The sequence below is a fragment of the Delphinus delphis genome, chromosome 6 (genome assembly GCF_949987515.2).
Source record: "Delphinus delphis chromosome 6, mDelDel1.2, whole genome shotgun sequence".
Classification (NCBI taxonomy): Eukaryota; Metazoa; Chordata; class Mammalia; order Artiodactyla; family Delphinidae; genus Delphinus; species Delphinus delphis.
In genome coordinates, this window is record NC_082688.1 from 50,694,135 (window position 1) to 50,713,541 (window position 19,407).

A 19,407-nucleotide genomic window follows, 5' to 3' on the forward strand; every position below is an offset into this window, starting at 1 on the left:
CACATTCCTGAAGATCTGTCCATTACAATCCTTCTCCATAGCACTTTCTTCCCCCTCCTGCTGACACTCCCCTTTGAATCAGGGAGTTCACCCCTCAGCTTTTTTCATGGAATCTTTCCAACATTATAAAGTGAAGGCAGTAAAGGGAGAATCACTGAGAGAAGCAAGACAAATATGGTAAGAGCCTTAACAATTATCTTTTTAGGACAGAAAAAGGAAGACGCAATTAGGAAAGGACTCCCTGCCAAACCACAAAGAACAGGGTTCAGCAAGGAATGCTAATTTCTCTAGCATTAGTTTGGAATCACCCGCATGGGAATCAAGAGACTCTTTTAATCAAAGGATGGGAGACCTTCCCTCAAATAACTGGGGTCAGCCTAGGGTCCCATTCAGCTCAGAAGAGCAAGAGAGCTATGCCACGCCTTCCTGCAGTACACAATGCTGCGTTTTTAGGTTAATCAAGGATATTACAGTTACTTTCAATAGTTAATGAATAGCTTCTAAGTGCCTGCTTCATTTAATTGTCCAAAGGCCAGTTGGTCCCAGAGCATATAAAGCTGACAGCTGGCTAATGAGAGCATTCTCTCTGAGCAGGGGAAGCAGGGGAGTGGCAGGGTCAGGGAGCTGGGTTCCAAAGAAGCAGGGATGCAGAACAGAACCTGTCTAGTTCTCTGTGCCTTTGCCCTTCTGACGGGCTTCCTGATGATCTGCCTGGGGGCCTTCTTCATTTCCTCGGGCTCCCTGTTCAACTGCCAGGGGAACCTGATCCTGGCCTATTTGCTTCTGCCTCTGGGGTTTGTGATCCTTCTGAGTGGAATTTTCTGGAGCACCTACCACCAGGCCAGTGAAAGCAAAGGGGTGTTCAGCCGTGTGCTCAGACACTACGGTGCTCAGGGGGCCCTGCCCCTGGCCACAGTGGACAGGTACGTGCTGAGAAGCCAGAGGACTGGGGAGCACTGAGGTGGGGCTGAGTTCCGGAAAAGGTCAATGACTTCTAATCCACTGGTGAGCAACTTACACGTCCCATGGGGCTGTGTGTCTACAACTGAAGCTTTATTGTCAGGGAATGACTCTGGGATTAGACATTAGGAAGAATGGTGCTGCCTCTGGGGAAAACTATGAAGTAGAGGGAATTTATGCCAGAGAATAACCACCCTTCTCCCATCACCACTGAAAAACACACCAAAGCCAATTTAAGAGGCCAAACTCATTTTCTTTTGTTGTATCATGGGAGCTGTCCTTACAGGCAGGTGATGGTTAGTTATTCCTCATAACCTGGCTACCAGGTTGTAAGGAAAGCAAGTCCCAGACCAAATTCTGTCACGCAACAAATGAGCAAGCAAGCATGAAATCAGCTATACAATCTCTTCGTGAACTCAGTGAAGTCCCAGCTTTCTGTACTCTTAGGTGTTCTGATCACATATTACATGAAAGATTTCCCTGAGACAAGGCACTCATATTCCAGAGGTAATCATTGGTTAACCTTACTACCTCATACCCATTAGGATGGCTATTATCAAAAAAGCAGAAAACAACAAGGTTAGCAAGGATGTGGAAAAACTGGGAAACCTGTGCACTGCTGGTGGGAATGCAAAATAGTGCAGCTGCTCTGTGGTACGGAGGATCCTCAAAACATTAAATATAAAATTACCACTTGATCTAACAATTCCACTTCTGGGTATATAGACAAAATAATTGAAAGCAGGGACTTGAACAGATATTTGTACCCCAGTGTTCACAGCAGCATTCTTCACAACAGCCAAACTGTGGAAACAACCCATATATCCATCAATAGATGAATGGATAAACAAAATATGGTATGTACAAAAGATGGAATATTATTCATCCTTAAAAAGAAAGGAAATACTGATGCAGCTATAACATGAATGAACCTTGAAGACAATACGCTCAGTGAAATAGGCCAGAAATAAGCCCAAAAGACAAATATTATATGATTCCACTTATATGAGGTACCTAGAGCAGTCAGATTCATAGACAGAATGTACAGCAGTGGTTACCAGGTGCCAGGGGAGGAGGGAATGGAGAGTTACTGTTTAATGAGTACAGAGTTTCAGCCTGGAATGATGAAAAAGTTCTGAAGATGGATAATGGTGATGGCTGCAAAACGATGTGAATGTATTTAATACCATTGAACTGTACACTTAAAATTGCTAAAGTGGTAAATTTTATGTTATATGTACTTTACCACAATAAAAAAATTTCAGTTAACCTTATGGTAAGTATCGGACAACCAAAAATCTCATAATTTCTGGCTGAACACGGAATCATTTAGGGATAAAACCTCAGGCGTCATCCTTAAGGTACAGTCTGCAAGACTCCATAAATTCTTTTATTCTCTTCATCTAAGATATTGGGTCGGCCAAAAAGTTTGTTCGGGGTTTTTCTGTAACATCTTATGGAAAACCCCGAACGAACTTTTTAGCCAAACAATATTTTAGCTACTCCATGTACCTTGAATATAAGTGATTTTTATCCATGACAGTTGATTTTTGACATGATTATGCTAATTAATAAGATACTAATTACAATGACCAAAATCCATTTCCAATGTTTATTATACTAACTGCAAGGTCTCTGGGTTTGATAAAAAATTAAAGATAACTGAAGTGATTGTAGAAGATGCTTCTAGAGTGATGGTTTTCTTTCTTTCTTTCTTTTATTTTGGTATAAATGTTAGATGATTGCCTCCAGAGTGTGAATTCCTGATAAGAATAACTGATTGCCTTTAGGATGTAGCTTAATTTACTAACACATGCATAATATTGCACTGTCTGTGCTGAAATACTTTAAACTATGGTATCACGACACCTCCCTTTTACTGCCCTTTCTGCTGCATCTAATAGATGCCCAGCCCACTCAGAATGGCTAGTAAGTCAGTAAATGGTTAAGTTACATTTCTCAGAAGGATTTGCATTCAAAATGGGTACCCAAAGGGGTCTGCAATGGTGGAATTCAGGACACTGGGAAAGCGAAGCAGTGTGGGGAGACTGGGGGATGGGAGAAGTGGATGGGACATGGGGGCAGCTAGCAGTCATCCCGGAGCCTCTCAAATCGCTCCAGGGAACAGCTCAACTTTCTGTCTTCAACGCCTTTACACATGTGCCCCAGGGCACAGCCTTGGCTATTCTGAGTGAAGGCTGAGGTTTATGCTGTACAGTAGATAGCTCCTTCAGCTCTTTGGTTTTGGGCCTGGTAACATTGGAATGGAGCTGTGGCTACAAATGGCAGTCCCTGTTCTGTTGTGGTTACGTACCACAAACACTCCCTGTAGGCACTGGAAGGACTCACTCTATAAATACACAACTAAATCAAGCTCACCCTCCCGCTTCTTCACCTCCACGCCACCCCCAATCCCATTCACGACGGAGAAGCCAGAGGATTTAGCAATTAGCAACACTGGGCAAGATTACCGATGAGTACATCAGCTCTGGCATGAACGGCTCCTTTAGCCATTGGCCTGTTGGCATGGAAAGGACCACGACTGAAATCTACATAAAGTTGTCAGTTGAAATAGTTTGAGAAATAAGTATGGCGGCGGGAGGAAGGGCGGCCTAGCTGATTGAAAGAGTGATAGGAAAGAGAGAAGCATCTGATATAGTTCCGGAATCTTCATGGAGCTGGTTTTCATTCACCATTTTGTTGGTTGTGAGGATCTGAGACAGTGAGTGCAATCGAGTAGAAGAGGATGTGTGTGAATGGGGACAAAAATGTGAATGAACTAAATAACTGGATAGAGAGATGCTCCAGTCAAGGCCCCCATGTCCCCTACCCCTGCTAAGGATCTCACACTGAAAGTCCCTGGTTCCAATGAGTAAGAGAGAGGGAATAGTCTGGAAAAAGATGAGTATAGAGGCACACGTCCAACGGCTGATAAAGAGGGTTTTGCTGGAAGAGCAGCACATTTTTAAAAAACTGGTGATGCCAGGGAAGAACATCTGTTTCCGAATCAATGTTTCTTAACAGTTTAACTTCACACGATGTGATTTGAGAGAGGCAGACATATGCCTCTTTGGCATGAACCGCTTAAATAACACATGTATGTTTGTGGCATTTTGTCCCCCAGGCCAGATTTTTACCCTCCTGCTTATGAAGAGAGTCTTGATGCTGAAAAGCAAGGCTGTCCTGCAGAGCAAGAGACCTCGGATGTTCCTCCACCTCCGTATACAGAGATGGGCCTCGAATTTGAGGATGAAGGTGATGCCCACCCGGAGGCCCCACCATCCTATGACGAGTCTGTAGCAGACAGGGTGGAGGCAGCAACGCCGCTGCAGGATGCTGAGAGGCAAAACCAAGAGTGCTGAAGCAGGGGAAGCTCTCCAGCCCTCATGACGCACCCTCATGGGATGCAGCTGCTAGTAATAAACCCAGGCAGGGACTGTGGGAGGAAAAGCCACATCAGTGATCCCACATGGGAGTCTGCAGAGGGGATGCTGCGTGTGACAGCAATGCAATTCCGCACACGTGCTTGGCCTGCAAGGGCAGAGCGGAGCCCTGGAAGGGTGTGGTCGGCACCAGGCAAACGTTTCAAAGGATCTCAACCCAGGTGAACTTTTGGACTGCAAAAGTGTTGTGAGAGCTCTGCTCCACGGAGAGCTTTTCTGCTCTCTCAACTCCTCTCCCATTACCTAGACCCCCAAAAGGGAGGAATAGATGCTGCTTGGACACCACGTACCTTCCTGTACTGAATTACCAATAATCACAAAGGGAAAGCATGCTGGCAATGAAGGGGCATTATCATTTAAATTGTGGGTTCTGCTGGCTGGCTTTGAAGTTATCCTCATTTACCGTATTACCAGAGTGACACAGTAATTCACACTGTAAGAGATTTGCCTCTGGAACCCATGAATGTTATTTTGAATGACTTTACTTTAAATACGTGTATTTTATTTCTATGTGAAAGGAAAGTGACTTCACTATTTGCTTTCAAAATGGCTCAAGTACAAAATCTTAAATGAGTATTTTAAGAATGGATGGTTGTACAAGCATATATGATAAGATTTCTTAGAGACTCAAGTTGAATAAAGAGAATACTTAAAAATTCATCATACACAGGATTCAGGAAAAAAAGAATCTGTACTAGCCATAGGTTGTATTAATACAGAATTGGACATAAATCTTGAAAAGTTTTAAAATACCCATATATTTCAGAGAACCCCCCCTGTAAATCTCTAGGATTGGAAAGAAAGGAGACTATATTGTAGTACCTTAATCATTAACAGAAAATTCTTTGTGTCTCAAGATACAGATCCAGGCACTTTTAGACTTAGGACATTTATTTTAAAGCCCAGTGATTCCTCGTCAGCTTCATTATATCTTATTATAAGTTTTAATGCAAGAGGACAAATCAGGTGGCAGAATGGTGGGAGGAGATGCAGCCTGATGCTTTAGAGCTTGAGCAAAAACCTTCATCTCTCTGGGCCTCAGTTTCCTCCCCCATCAAGGGAGGACTTTCTGTTGGGATTAATATCTAACAATCGGGGAATGCCTTTTATATCACAGGCCCTGTGTTATGAACTTTTTACGCTTTTTATTTAGCCCTCGCTATAGCCTTCAGAGATAAGTGCTATGGTTATTCCCATTTTACAGATGCATAAATCGAGACTTGGAGACGTTAAGAAACCTTTCCAACAACATACAGTTATTTCCAGGAGGGTGAAGAAAGGTTCCTAGGGGGCATGGGAAGACATGCTGACTTCACACTTTTGCGCTAGGTTGTGCTAATCCTGTCCTACTTCCTCCTCCCAGGGAACAGTTTGGACTTGTCTCCCACTTTAACAGGAAGTGGAGCCCCAGGGTTGCAGCACTATCTTAAAGAGAGGCAGCAAAGGTTGCTTTAGGGTTAACAGTCTGGCTGCTCTTTTAAAATGTAAATAAGCCCTCCGTTTTCTGCCTAGGAGCTTGGCCCTCACCTCCTGGTGTAATTTCCTTTCATCTGATTCTTATACTGTTGATGAAAGATGGTTCCTAATGATAATAGACAGCCTTGGTGAACGGGCACAGGAGGGCTTTGGACAGCGGTGGGAAGGATGGAGAGCTTTCAAGAGGATAAGGGTTGTAGAGGTAGGATGGGGCCTCTGTAGCCTCCTCTTCCCTGTTATTGCTGAGTGCTCAGATGAAGCATGTCCTGACAAATACACAGGAAGCCATAAAAGGAAATCCTGGTTCCTTTACACAAAGCAGGACTTTGGGCATCTGTGATTTGAATCCTTGACATCAAGAACATAAGTGGACATGAAGGTCACTCGTGGTTCTCCAACAGGAAGGCGGTCATTTATTAGCAAGGCGATTTATTATTTCTCTCTTGTCATCTCTTTCTATTCCTCTACTGAGATGGTTATCCTGAAATTTTCCTTGGGGTCTGAGCACATTCACTGACCTGAACAAGCTCTATAACTGGGCTATCGTCCAGAGTTTGAATTTGTAATAGATGGTTTTTCCAACTACTGGTAGTCATGTGAGACAAATGTAATTTTGGTTTACATAAGAAAATTGTTTTAATCTCTTTCCTGCAATAAATTTTGTACTTAAACTTTCCCCTTTTTTGCTGTTTTGTATCAGAAAAAAAATCAATAGAGGAGCGTAAGTCAAAATTTTATTCTCCATGTGGAACACAGCATCCAGATGAGTTAATCTTTTTGCAGAGCCTAACATCATTGAACATCAACTATTGAGTCAGAAGATGAGCCATGTGCCTTTCATAAAGAAATACGACTGAGAGATATTTATTGCCTTTTTTTTTAAAAAAACAAATGTACTCTGAAGCAAGCATCAGAAACATGGTTACTACCCACAGCAAATCCTGCCTTTGAGAGGCCTACCAATTAAAACCCACTGGGCGAGTCAGACAAAAGTGTCCTGTTGCCCACAGATTGGGAGAAAATATTTGCAAATGATGTGACCGACAAGGGATTAGTCTCCAAAATCTACAAACAGCTCATGTGGCTTAATATCATCAACACAAACAACCCCGTCAAAAAATGGGGAGAAGACCTAAATAGACATTTTTCCAAGGAACACATACGGATGGCCAAGAGGCACACGAAAAGGTGTTCAACGTCGCTAAGGATTAGAGAAATGCAAATCAAACTACAATGAGATTATCACCTCACACAAGTCAAAATGGCCATCATCAGAAAATCCACAAACGATAAGTGCTGGAGAGGGTGTGGAGAGAAGGGATCCCTCCTGCACTCTTGGTGGGAATGTAAATTGATACAGCCACTATGGAGAACAGTATGGAGATTCCTTAAAAAACTAAAAATAGAACTACCATATGACCCTGCAATCCCACTCTTGGGCATATATCCGGAGGAAAACACGGTACGAAAGGATACACGCACCCCAACGTTCACTGCAGCACTGTTTACAACAGCCAAGACATGGAAGCCACCTAATTGTCCATTGACAAAGGAATGGATAAAGAAGAAGTGGTACATATATACAATGGACTATTACTCGACCATAAAAAAGAATGAAATAATGCCATGTGCAGCAACATGGATGGACCTAGAGATGTCATACTAAGTTAAGTAAGTCAGACAGAGAAAGAGAAGTATCGTATGATATTCGTTTATATGCAGAATCTAAGAAGAAGTGATACAAATGAACATATTTACAAAAAGAAACGGACTCACAGACTTAGAGAATGAACTTACGGTTACAGGGTGGGGGGAAGGGTGGAGGGGAGGGTTAGTTAGGGAGTTTGGGGTTGACATGTACACACTGCTATATTTAAAAAGGATAACCAACAAAGACTTACTATATAGCACAGGGAACTCTGCTCAATGTTACGTGGCAGCCTGGATGGGAGGGGAATCTGGGGGAGAATGGATACATGTATATGTATGGTGGAGTCGCTTTGCTCTGCACCTGAAATTATCATGACATTGTTAATCGGCTATACAATATAAAATGAAAAGTAAAAAAAAACAAAAAGTGTCCTGTTGTGATTAATGAAAATTCATTGGCCACCCCTCGAAGATTCACTCAGGGGAAGTAGACATTGTATCCCCTCTTCCTCCTGAAGTTTACAATCAATTTAATGGTGATGAATCGAGAACCACGATTCTGTGAACGGCAGGCAGGGCACTTAGACTATGAGAAAGTGCAGTCTTTACCCGTTACCTCCTCTGAAATGTGGATGGCGGGGTGGCGGGCTCACGTAAGGGAAATTCTCAGAGGTGATGACTCTCCAGTGTTTTAATCTTATCACATCGAAGGAGCCACCTCCACCCCCAGAAGATAAGCATGACAAGGTCAGTTATAACACACACTGTGCTGCATCTTTTGCACACCTGAAATGTAGAGTGTATACTTTGGGCCCCTCCACTCAAAAACTCCCACTCGTATCCATCCTTTAAGATTCTACTTAAGCACACTGTCTTTGGTGAGGTATCTCCCCAGGCCACCTATTTTGTAAGGCACACACTAGGTGCTAAGAGACATGGGAAGATGATAAAGACGTGGGTTTATACCGCATCCCTTCACCATATTCTAGGCTCCATGACATGACAACTTAGGCTGATGCACATACCAAGTGGGTCGTCAGCCGCATGAACCGTCCACTGAAGACGTTTCCAGCTGGTCGGAGTGGAGCAGGCATTCTGCTAAGCTCTGCCGCCTCGGATAATCTCTTGCTGTTTGTAACTTCTGAAGGGCCAAAGACTGATTTACTGGGAGTTACCTCATTTCCAAAGGCGCGTGATGTCTCAGCCCCTTCACCACTCAGGAATGGAAATCTCTTCAAGGCAGGTGTCTGGGATATCAGGGTCCACGTGTTTGGCGAGTAGCCGGTGGGTAATCAAGCAATAAAATGGAGTCATCTGTACCAGTTCCCGCAGGTGCATTTCAAATTCCCCACACCCGCCACAAGCCGTGGCTGATGGATGTGTTGCCAAGGTAAATCCCGTGCCTTACACTGAGCCACGCTGGCCAATCAGAAGTCACCATGCCATTAACCCTGTCATTGCCTGTATTACCTGCAGAGAACACTGGCTCAGTGTGGCCAACTGTCAGCCCATTGTGCCACCACGGGATTGGTCATCAATCTGAAGCTTCCTGTGCAGAAAGCCTTCATGCCTTGTGCAAGCCCTTCAGCCTGCAACATCACGCAGCACTATTTGCGCCAAGAACACGGTAGATGTAGGCTGCACCTTGGGTCAGTAAGATTGATAAAAGATCTCATTTTAATAATGGCTGTCTATCCATTTCCAAGCTCAGTCAATAAACTCAAGAATCACAGATGAGGCAAAACAACTTTTTGATCTAGGGGACTGGCTGACACAGCAGATTTCACATCCTCGGTCCCCTCCCACTAAGCGCCTCCCTGGCACACATACACACACATTTCCAAACACTCCCTGGGAGGGGAGTGGCACTGCCCTCTTTGGGAATCACTGCATTATACACACTGGTGCTTGTCATTGCTCTGGAAGCACGTGGTGCAGTGAGTGGACACCTCGATCCTAGCCGATCACAGGAGTGGCCTGACAGCTGCCATACTCTATCCACAGTCCCTCCCACGATTCTCTCCTGTGGTCCCCACAACATTCGTGGACCTCTCCAGTCATCTACTCCTAAGAGAGACTGGTGGCTGAAGCTCTGTCTTTAAGAACCAAAGAACATTATGTGCAGAAGGGTGACTTCCTGTCTTTCACTTCTCCCGAGGGTAAGGCAAGAGGATGTGCATGTATAGCTCAGCAAGAGAAGCTTGACTTTTATGTAAAGCAGAATTCATACCTTGGCAGTGTGATCTGAAGCAGGTTCCAGAGGCAGGCTGTGTCCTGAGCCACTAGAGGACCTTCCCTTTTGCAACCTCGCTGAGAAAAAGCTCCGTAAAAAGAGGTGGCTGTGCAGCTGCTTCTTTCCGCAGCTGGGCCCAAGAATTTGCTTCGTCTGATATTTATAACGTTGTGTCTGCTTCAGCCCCACTCATGCAAGCCAACCTCTCACTAGACCCAAAGCAAGCCTCTTCTCCAGCCATCCTACCCCTCCACTTCTAGTCTTTGTTCTTGCTACATTCACTCCTGGTGAAATTACAGAAATGGTTACCAGGCCCAGGAAACTCCACTCTTTGGGAAATCCCTTAGGTGCTAGTGCCTTCCATCTCTGAGTCAGTCTCTCTGTGTATTCCCACAGCCGGTTGCTTGTGCCGCTGCTGAAACCTTCATGTCTACCTGATTCATTGTGCATGTTTGCCATAGCCTCCCGTTCCCAAACTACAAACTCACAGAAGCAGGGATAATATTTTATGCATCCGTTTGCTGCACCAAAGAAACCCAGGACTCTGCATAGAGTGGTTGTTCAACTGGTGTTTGCTGAATGAATGAATTATATTTGTGTTGCTGGACACACATGACTCCATACTGAAATAAAGAAACAGGATTTTAAAATGAGGATTAATTTACATTTGAACTTCAGAGTTCGACATGATGAAAGTTCAGCAACTTGAGAAAAAATATTGGAAAATAGGCTTAGCTGTCTAAGCCTGAGTGTCTCTAGTTGTGCTGTCATCAACCTCCACTTTCTTTTTTTTTTTTTTTAATACATTTGTTTATTTATTTTTGGCTGGGTTGGGCCTTCGTTGCTGAGCGTGGGCTCTCTCTAGTTGCAGTGAGCGGGGGCTACTCTTCGTTGTGGTGCGCAGGCTTCTCATTGCGATGGCTTCTCTTGTTGCAGAGCACGGGCTCTAGGCATGTGGGCTTCAGTAGTTGTGGCACACGGGCTTAGTAGTTGTGGCACACTGGCTTAGTTGCTCCGCAGTATGTGGGATCTTTCCAGACCAGGGCTCGAATCTGCACTGGCAGGCAGGTTCTTAACCACTGTGCCACCAGGGAAGTCCCATGGACCTCCACTTTAAAGATGATGAGAACCAAAGCCACAAGGCAAGTTGTATTCCATTGCTGATAAACTTCATAACTAGTTCCTTAGAATCTCAGCTCAAAGCCACCCTACTATTATTTTGAAATCAAGACACTTGTGATGAAAGATTAGATGCCACGTTCGTTTCTTCTGACGCCCAAAGGCAGTTTTGAGCACTTTGCCTTCTCTGTTCCATTTATTTACTAAATTCCCAAGATCATAATGATGAATACCAGCCCTTGCAAGTGTTCTGCAAGGCAGACTTATCAGAAGAGTGACCAATACTGGAGTTTGTCAAATGGCAAGACAAACAAATAAGCAAAAATCCACAATTCTTGTGTAAGGTTGAAATCAGAAATTTCTTTTTTATTAGCTACTAAAGGTCCTAGCAAGTTTCTGACAGAAGCATAGATAGAAAATGGAAACAAATACCTTGCTGGGAATGTCTCTCTGCTTCCCCTAATCTTGACTACAGCAATAATGCATTTCTGAACGGTCAAAGCGCACCATGTTATCTGTGCCAATGACATGATAAGTGGGTGCGTTCCCAAGGAAGCAAAACATACGCAAACAGGTCCTGTGCGCCCAGGGTTCTGGCTGAGGACTGACGGAGGCTGCCAGGGACACAATATCTTTTTTTCTGGGCAAATAAAGCCAGCTGTGACCCTCTGCTTTCCAGCAGGGGACCCCACCCTCCCTGCCGTCTCATCAGGCCCATCACTGTGCCACCAGCAAGGTTCTCTTCCAGCATCCACTTCATCTCCTACTTTTACAGCATTTCACTGTCTCCTTTTACAGCCATGACCAGTAAGATCTGAACTGTGTCCAAACAAGTGCATGAAAACAGGCCCTTATTGGGAGATAAGTTAGCAGAGTGAGAAAGTCAGAGAGACAGCCAACATGGTGGTATTTTGCCTTCGCAGCAGGAATTAGTATCAACTCATGTACCAACCCACGTGATATAATCAAGACGGGGCCCGAAAACGTTCAGCATTCATTCTCAGAGTCCTGCTAAGAAATGACCTCCCACCTGTGTAATGAATGGCTGAATTTGAAGGAATGCAGCCTGCTTAATAGCTAGTATTGATATTATTTACAAAATAAGAGAGAAAAACACCCTTTGATATGTTTTGTTGAAAGTGTGTCATTGTGGTTTGTAGAAAGCTCTTGAAGATGTGAAGGGGGTGGCATGGGGACTTTGGAGATGGGAAGGAGGGTGAGTGGCCATCAGGTGGTTGGTGGGCATGAGGTGGGCTATTAGGAGTTCTACAACTTTCACCCATGGGAGACCTGACCTGGGATGAAAAGTTAAATCCTCCCGCTGCTGAGGAGAGCCTTCTTAGGTCTGTCCGGGAGCACCTGGGGCTCAGGGTCAGCTGACTTCTGGCATTGCACTCTCCTCCGTTATTCCAGAACCTTCTCTCACCTGACGCCAACGATGCACAGATGCCCTGACTATTCCCAGCCCCCTGATTCTCTCTCAAAAGGGCAGGTTCCCTTGTGTGATAAAGCAGATATCAGATGACAGTGCAGCTTTCAGAGACAACCGAAGACCCTGTTGCATTTGCAGAAACTGACTAAAACCCAAACAAAACAGACATTTTTTTCTTTCCCCACCTACCCCGCCCACCACCAAATCAACCTTTGTTTTTTTTTCAAAGTCATAAGAGGCACAAACAGGTAGCAAGAAGGCATGAGTGAAGCGTCCCCCGCCGAGCGCGTTCTTTTGGCTGTGCTGAGTGATCTGTCCTCCGTTCAGGTGATGACAGTAGGGCCCCTCCGGCCGGTTCTCTCGTGAATCTGGGATATTTTCAGCGCGATGGCTATGAGAGGGCTTAGCACTGCCTGGAAAAGGAGGAAGAAAGTCTGTGAACAACTCGAGTCAGTCACAGGAGGGCTGCAGGGATGGGTTTCTATTCCAAGCATCTGGATTCAGTTCTGATTTGTGGATCTGGACACCTGTTCGCTGGTCCCTGGTTTCCTCTTCCGTAAGAGGAGACTCAGTGGGCGGGCGGTTAGGGAGAGGAGAGGCAGCAGTTGATCTCCAAAGTCTTACCTGGCTCCCACACACATTGCTCTAAGATAGGAGCTTGCACAACCCAACTACGAGAGTATTGAAGCATTTCGGGAACAGAGCGCTGTGAATCAAGGAAGTTCAGAAAACCCCCCAGTCTTCCTCTGCTACATTCCCTCCCCAACACATACCCGCCCCCCGCCCCACCCCCCCCGCCACACACATGTGCGTGAACTTGAGGAAGAACACTCATTCTACATCCTAAGTCCATGGACCTGATGAACCTACTCTCCTGATGTTTTGGAGAAGACAGACCAATCCATCAGCTAGCGCTGCAGAGAATAACAGCTCATTTCTTCCCATCACATAACACAGTGGCTCATGGGGCACCTCAGCGTCCCCTAGAAGGAGGTGGGGAGGTTTGGAGGCCTAGGGAATAGATTCTTGGAAAGGTGAAGGACATGAAGGGGAGTGAGAATCACGTCTTGCCCTTTAGATGCTCATCATTTCATGAGACTCAGGCAGCGTTTTCCAAAGTGAGAGCACACACCACTCAAGATGATTTTAGGTGGTGCAGGAGATGATTTTAGATGGTGCATGGGCATGGCACCGGAACACTGAGAAAGTCAGTCTATTTTCCATTCTTCTTCAATCCTCCTAATTTCATCAAAGAGAAAATCTATTTGCTGCCAATCTTTAACACTTTTACCAGGACAGAGCATGCCTCAGGCAAGAGTTACCTAGATAGAAGGTAATATCATTGTATTTTTTATTGCATTTATTTTTTATGATGAATTTTATTTATCAAGGGATGCTGTTTTATTTATCAAGGGAGTTTACCTAGGGATACTGTTTTTTCCTTGGAGAGCACTGATGTAAGCTTTCTAGAATAAAAAAAATAGATTTAAGTGAAAACAAAGTTAAGTCCATTTAAAGACGAATACTAATATAGGGGTACTGGCAGAAAAGAAGTTTGGGAAATACTGGCATAAGGGGAAAAAAGATATCATATTGAGGAAAATAAAACCTGTACTTTTGGAGGGGAGAGGAAGATTCTATTACTTGCAACCTACACGTATTCCTAACAGATAGAGGGACGGAGGGAATGCATGCATTCTAATCAGACAGCAAGAGCCCAAGCAAACACCCAGGGCGCCAGAAGCACAAGTAGCCCAGTTGTCCTGAGCGGAGTGTGGACACAGGGCATTCCTGAGCCATAAGTGAGCAACACTTGTTTGGAGAGACCTAACCACCAGGGCCAAGTGTAAGGTTTTAATTCATTAGGTAAGGGGAGATGTTGGAGGTTCCTGAGCTAAACGTTGACACTGTCAGAACTGTGCTTTGGAAAGAATGCTCTAGCAGCAAGTCTCATGGTTTAATACATTTATGGCTAAATGTATTACATTATCTCACTCTATAGAGATGACGAGATGAAGCAGCGCAGATGTAATCCTGGGAGCCAGAAGAGAAGTGAAGATCTAGAGCCTTTTCACAACTACACAAGCAAATGCTGCTTCCTTCTGGTTCCACGTCCATCAACTTGATACACAGAAACAGAAGCATTTCTTTTCCTTTTAATAACCCAACTGGTGCCCAGAAAAATTTTCCACTGGCACATTTTGCCAGGCCCTGTTCCACAGGATGCCCACAGGGCAGCATCTGGATTCTTTAAGGGCCAAGCATCCACTTTGTATAGATGTCAGAGTATTAGCTTTCCTCCTCTTCCTGTCTTCTCTCCCCTCTTTCCTTCTTCCCCCCTTTTCGGCTATCTAAGTCTACATAACACCTATAAGAGAGGTAAAGTGAGGACAGAGAAAGAGAATAAAGCTAAAATCAATCACTTTGAGGTCCTGGAGGATGAATAAAGCTAAAATATCCTATCAATTTAAGAAAATGCAGTGAAACTGAATTTGAAACCCTAACCCTGACCCTCACTTTTTTTAAAACCGAAAATTAAGACCTATTTTGTTTGACAGCATTGTAAGTTTCAAGATTAAGGATTTTCTACTCCTTACCTTTAAGTGGTGGTACCTATTGGCAAGAGGGTAAGGGAGCACATTTGTAACCGATACTGTAAACACTGCAGGTGTTCTGTTAACTGATCTCTGCTGAACTCCACAGATGAACCTATGGTGCCCATTTCTTCTGTAAACCATCCTGACTGAGGTCCACTGCACACTGGATGTCTGTGACCAACACATGACTCTCTAACATGCTCAACTACTTCTGCCTCTAGCAGTTATGTGCTTATTAGGAGTCAGTTACGTTTGTTCCTAAATATGTTAATGCCTGTTGTACTTGTTATTGAAACTATGAATTTATTAAATTATATGTAAACCACGGAAATGTGAGAATAAATAGGAAGAGTTCTTTCTATGAAAATTAAGTTGAATGTTTTGGAAAGAGTTAGATAATGGTGATTAGCCATGCCTGTCCAATTAGATGTGAGTGAGATGCTGTAAAGTACTGGGGAGAATTTTTTAAAGTATAGAACGTTCTTTTTGCAGATTGCCTCACAAGTGGCCTTAAGTTCCCACTGACAATAAAGAAATTAAAGGTGAACATTACAGATGATGAATTATAGTGGGAATCTTTTGTAGAAAGATAATCACAACACCAAAGAGTATGCTCATATTCAAAGAAAAGGTGTTGGACCAAAATTAAAAGATTGACAAACAAACATACCTTTATATGTTTTGTGCTAAAAAATAGAATGGTTAAGATATGTGTACATTTAATTACCCCTTTTAACTCTCTTTTTGGAGTAGTGAATTAAGTACTTGTCCCTTATCCTGACCATGTCAGAGAAGAAGGCTTCCATGGTAATTATGCAAACTGAAAGGAAGGAAACACATTTTTGGAAATTCTCCATGAGAAAGACCTTGAACATGGGAACTCCCACCCTGAGCAAAGAGTTCCAGGCCAGCCTGACACAGAAGCTGTGGAACAATCTGCCCTCAAGAGACCGTGAGGGTTTGGGAAGAAAAACATCAGTGATGATCACCATGGACTGAATACTACTGAGGTCCTTTCACACATTTTTCAGGAACCCAGAAAGTCTTCAGATGCTTGTAGGATCCTAGGGAATTCTGGGAGAGATCCCTAAAAGTGCCCAAGTTTGAATTTTTTGCCAGCCTTGTGAAATGGGAGCTTCAAGTCATAATTTAAGGATCATAAAGTATTTGTTTTTCTTGCTTGAGTGTGCATGTGAATGTGTGTGTGTACACAGAATGCATGGTCTAGAATGAATGGTTACACCATGAGAGCACAAGCTTTGTCTAATTTAGGGCTAGAAAAGTGCTGCTACTTCGGAGGCATTGAATCAATACTGGTGGAATAAAAGCATGCTATGTCAGTTTGATGAAAAGAAAATGATGAGGCTGATAGAGACTTCTGTGGCCATTCATGAAGGGCACTCTGGGTGAGCCGGAGGGTCAGTAGTACCGAGTTTTTACTGTCACGTTTTTCTTTAGAAATCACAGCTTTGGTACGTGTGACTCCCAGATACTTTTCTCATTTCATCAACCATTCATCATGGAAAGGAGAGAGAGGGAGATTCATTTTTCTGAAGCAATTGGAAAGGCCCTCAGACTGGGGAGTGAGAAGAGGGGTAAAAAATTAGAAGCCTGCGGATGTGAAATTTCTGAGAAGAAGCTGGACACAGAGCTTAAGAAACAGAGAGGAGCACGGGATGATGTAATTTGATTCTTTCACATGACAGATGAGGAAACTGAGCCCAGAGAGGAGATGTGATTGGCCCAGGGTCACACATCTGTTTGGTGGTTGAGCTGGGATAAGAACATAGTGATTCTTCCTCTACTGCCCTTTCCATGCCACAATTCTGAACATGAGACCCGTGAATGACAAGGAAAAACAGAGCGGACAAGATGAGCCTAAGAGGAGAGATAAAGAAAAAGTAGGATCGTCATCCCACTGTACTAGACCAGTCCCACATCAGATGAGGGGTCAGATAGGACTGATTAGCCATCCCCACTGGCCAAGAACAGGTGGACAGTGGGGAGAAGAGCATTTCCGGTTTTGTGAATGTATTAGACGTTCCAAGATGACTCTTGGTGAATGAAGGAAATAAACTAATAGAGACTATAATCAATTAGAAATATAGCATCTTTTTTGTAATTCCAGTGCTTCTTAGAGTGCTTGACATAGCTTTTCTACACTCAAGAGTAGGACGCAGAGAGTGCTCATCCTGCCGCAAACGGCATCGGCAATGCCTCCATTCGAGGGTACTCACACCGCGGCCCCAGTCAACCTTGGAGGTTTGGGTGGCTTTTGCTGTCATCTCAAGTTAATAAGCCTAGAGAGGGAAATGGAGTCTGCCTCTATTTCAAATTCTGATACTTAGCTCCTCATGGATTTTTTTGCATTGGTTTTGATTTTTTAAAGTATTGCATTACAATATTTATCTTGAGTACTGAAGTTTTCGGCACCCCCTTAAATTCTACACCCTGCTAACCTCAGCCTCATCCTAGCCCTGTGTTAGGCTTTAACCTGTTCATACCCGCCCCCCCGCCCCAAGGAAAGAGGTTTCTTCTTTCCCTTTCTTTTTCATCTTCTCTCTCGTTTTATATTGTTGTTGTTTTGATTCACATTCATATAAATTGGAGCCATAAAAACAAGCCCCTAACAAATGAACTTCTTACCCTGACGGGCAATAAACAGGAGAGGTGTAAATGATCTGAATGTCACAAGACTCAGAGTAAATAGTTAACGGATTTTTTTGGAGAAAAACAAATGCTAACCAGAAACACAATCACTTATTAAGTCATATTTGTTCAAATCTGTGGAGGGAGCCCAGGGCTTGGCTGGTCCCAGTGAGGACTGTGCATCAGGAGAGTCAGAGGAGTATCCACGTGGGAAGGAGGGCGTGGGGAAGACGGTACTTATCCTAGCTCATGGTGTGAGGCAGGTAACAAAACCTAGAGAATGCAGACCATTCAACAACATAAAACACTGCCATTCCAACATCCACAAAATAGGGATACAACAAATGCCACGTTCGCCTGATGCTTAGAGGCAACTTGCATCAACACTCCTGCTCGGGTTAAAGATGAACCACCTTTCTCTCATGATTTCATTCAAACATTCATTTTTAGTCCGTGTGCAGTCCGCTTAGTCTAAGGCAGTGGTTCTCAAACTCGAGTGTGTAGCAGAATCACCTGGAGGGCCTGATAAAATGCAGATTGCTGGACTCCTCCCCTGGAGTTGCTCATGTAGGACACCTGGGCTGGGGCCCAAGAATCTGCACGTCTAACAAATTCCAGGTGATGCTGATATGCTGGTCCAGGAACCACACTTTGAGAACCACTGTCCTAAGGAACGCCCATGGATGTGCCTGTCAAATGCCTTGCTCCAGCTGGAGCCTAGGTTGCCTTGTTTGTTCACATGGTCCCACTCCTTGGCCACAGCTGACTGGACCAGGAGTAGGTCCCTGACCTACAGGCAGCTGATCCATAGGCTGGCCAGTGACTGAGCAATAGCCTGAGGCAAAACCTGAACCAGCTGATCAGATTTTTTCTGATCAATTTTTTTAAACTGGTAAGTAGTGAAAGAATAAGCCAGCCAGCAGTGGGAGCTAAATTAACCATGAGGTTATAATTCACTAATCACAAGGGCATAAGGCACCAGGGTAATCCAGGATTACGAGAAATACGAAAAATTCTAAGAAATTTAGAAAAGATCTTGGAGAAATAAAAATTAAACAGAGCAGAGGGAAATAATAAAGAGTTGGGAGAGAGAAAAGGATGGCGTACGTCGCAATAATCTCGAAAGTAAAGATCCACTAACTCCTGCCAGGCGGGCCTGAATCACTAACTTGCTCGAGGTCTAGTGTCTGAGACCTGGCCCTACTCTTGGATTTCTTGAGTTACCTTTGGTCTGTTTGTGCACTAAAATAAATCGAAATTTGAAAACAACAAAATCACACTAATAAGCAAACCCCGAGTATGTTTTTCTTGGATCATTTTGAGGAACCATCACTATCCAGCTTTCTACCACCAGTGAGAAAAAGCTTTTTTTCCTCCTAAAACTCAACCTCTTGCAAATTGAAAGTCACTTCCTCACCAAATCAGCTCACGGCACCACCTTCCCCTTTCCGCTACTAGCAGATCCCACCAATCTCTCCATCAGCTGGGCTGGAAGTGCACTTTGGTGAGTCTTTCTCTTTTCCCCATATCTAAGCAGTCCCACACTCCTTCTCATCCCATGGCTCCTCCCTTTAACACAGTCCCCTATTACCCCTGGCTTGCAGGAGTCTGCTAACTCTTCTCAGGCTCACCAGAGTGTGCTTTTAGGAACCCTAAGGTAAAAGTCCTGGATGGTTTCCTAAGCCTAAGGTCTGCCCTCGCAGTATGGCTGTCAGCTTCTTGACAGTTGGGTCTTACCCTCTGTGGTAGGCAGAATACTATGCCTCAACCCCCAAAGATATCAGGTCCCGTCCCCTGCAATCTGTGAATGTGACCTTATTTGGAAAAAGGGTCTTTGCAGATGTGGTT

At 44.1% G+C, this 19,407-nt stretch overlaps 2 protein-coding genes across 2 annotated transcripts in view; one reads left to right on the forward strand and one right to left on the reverse strand.

The window, feature by feature from the left end:
• Positions 1 to 645: 645 nt before the first annotated feature.
• On the forward strand, positions 646 to 4,322 carry TMEM252 (transmembrane protein 252). The gene is made up of 2 exons (XM_060013431.1): positions 646 to 923; positions 4,085 to 4,322. Exons 1-2 carry the CDS (start codon positions 646 to 648, stop codon positions 4,320 to 4,322), a joined length of 516 nt encoding a protein of 171 aa, XP_059869414.1.
• A 6,900-nt stretch (positions 4,323 to 11,222) lies between these two features.
• The window catches only part of PGM5 (phosphoglucomutase 5), a 191,487-nt gene continuing 183,302 nt past the window's right edge, over positions 11,223 to 19,407 (reverse strand). Inside the window, exon 11 of the mRNA XM_060014655.1 lies at positions 11,223 to 12,726. Coding sequence (XP_059870638.1) covers positions 12,637 to 12,726 — 90 coding nt within the window. The 3' untranslated portion in view covers positions 11,223 to 12,636. The remainder of the gene's footprint in view (positions 12,727 to 19,407) is intronic.

Bases quoted from the DNA above. Each gene is read 5' to 3' on its own strand.
- TMEM252 (XM_060013431.1), top strand. From the start codon at position 646: ATGCAGAACAGAACCTGTCTAGTTCTCTGTGCCTTTGCCCTTCTGACG. The intron at 924-4,084 runs GTACGTGCTGAG...TTTGTCCCCCAG, and splicing joins CCCCTGGCCACAGTGGACAG to GCCAGATTTTTACCCTCCTG.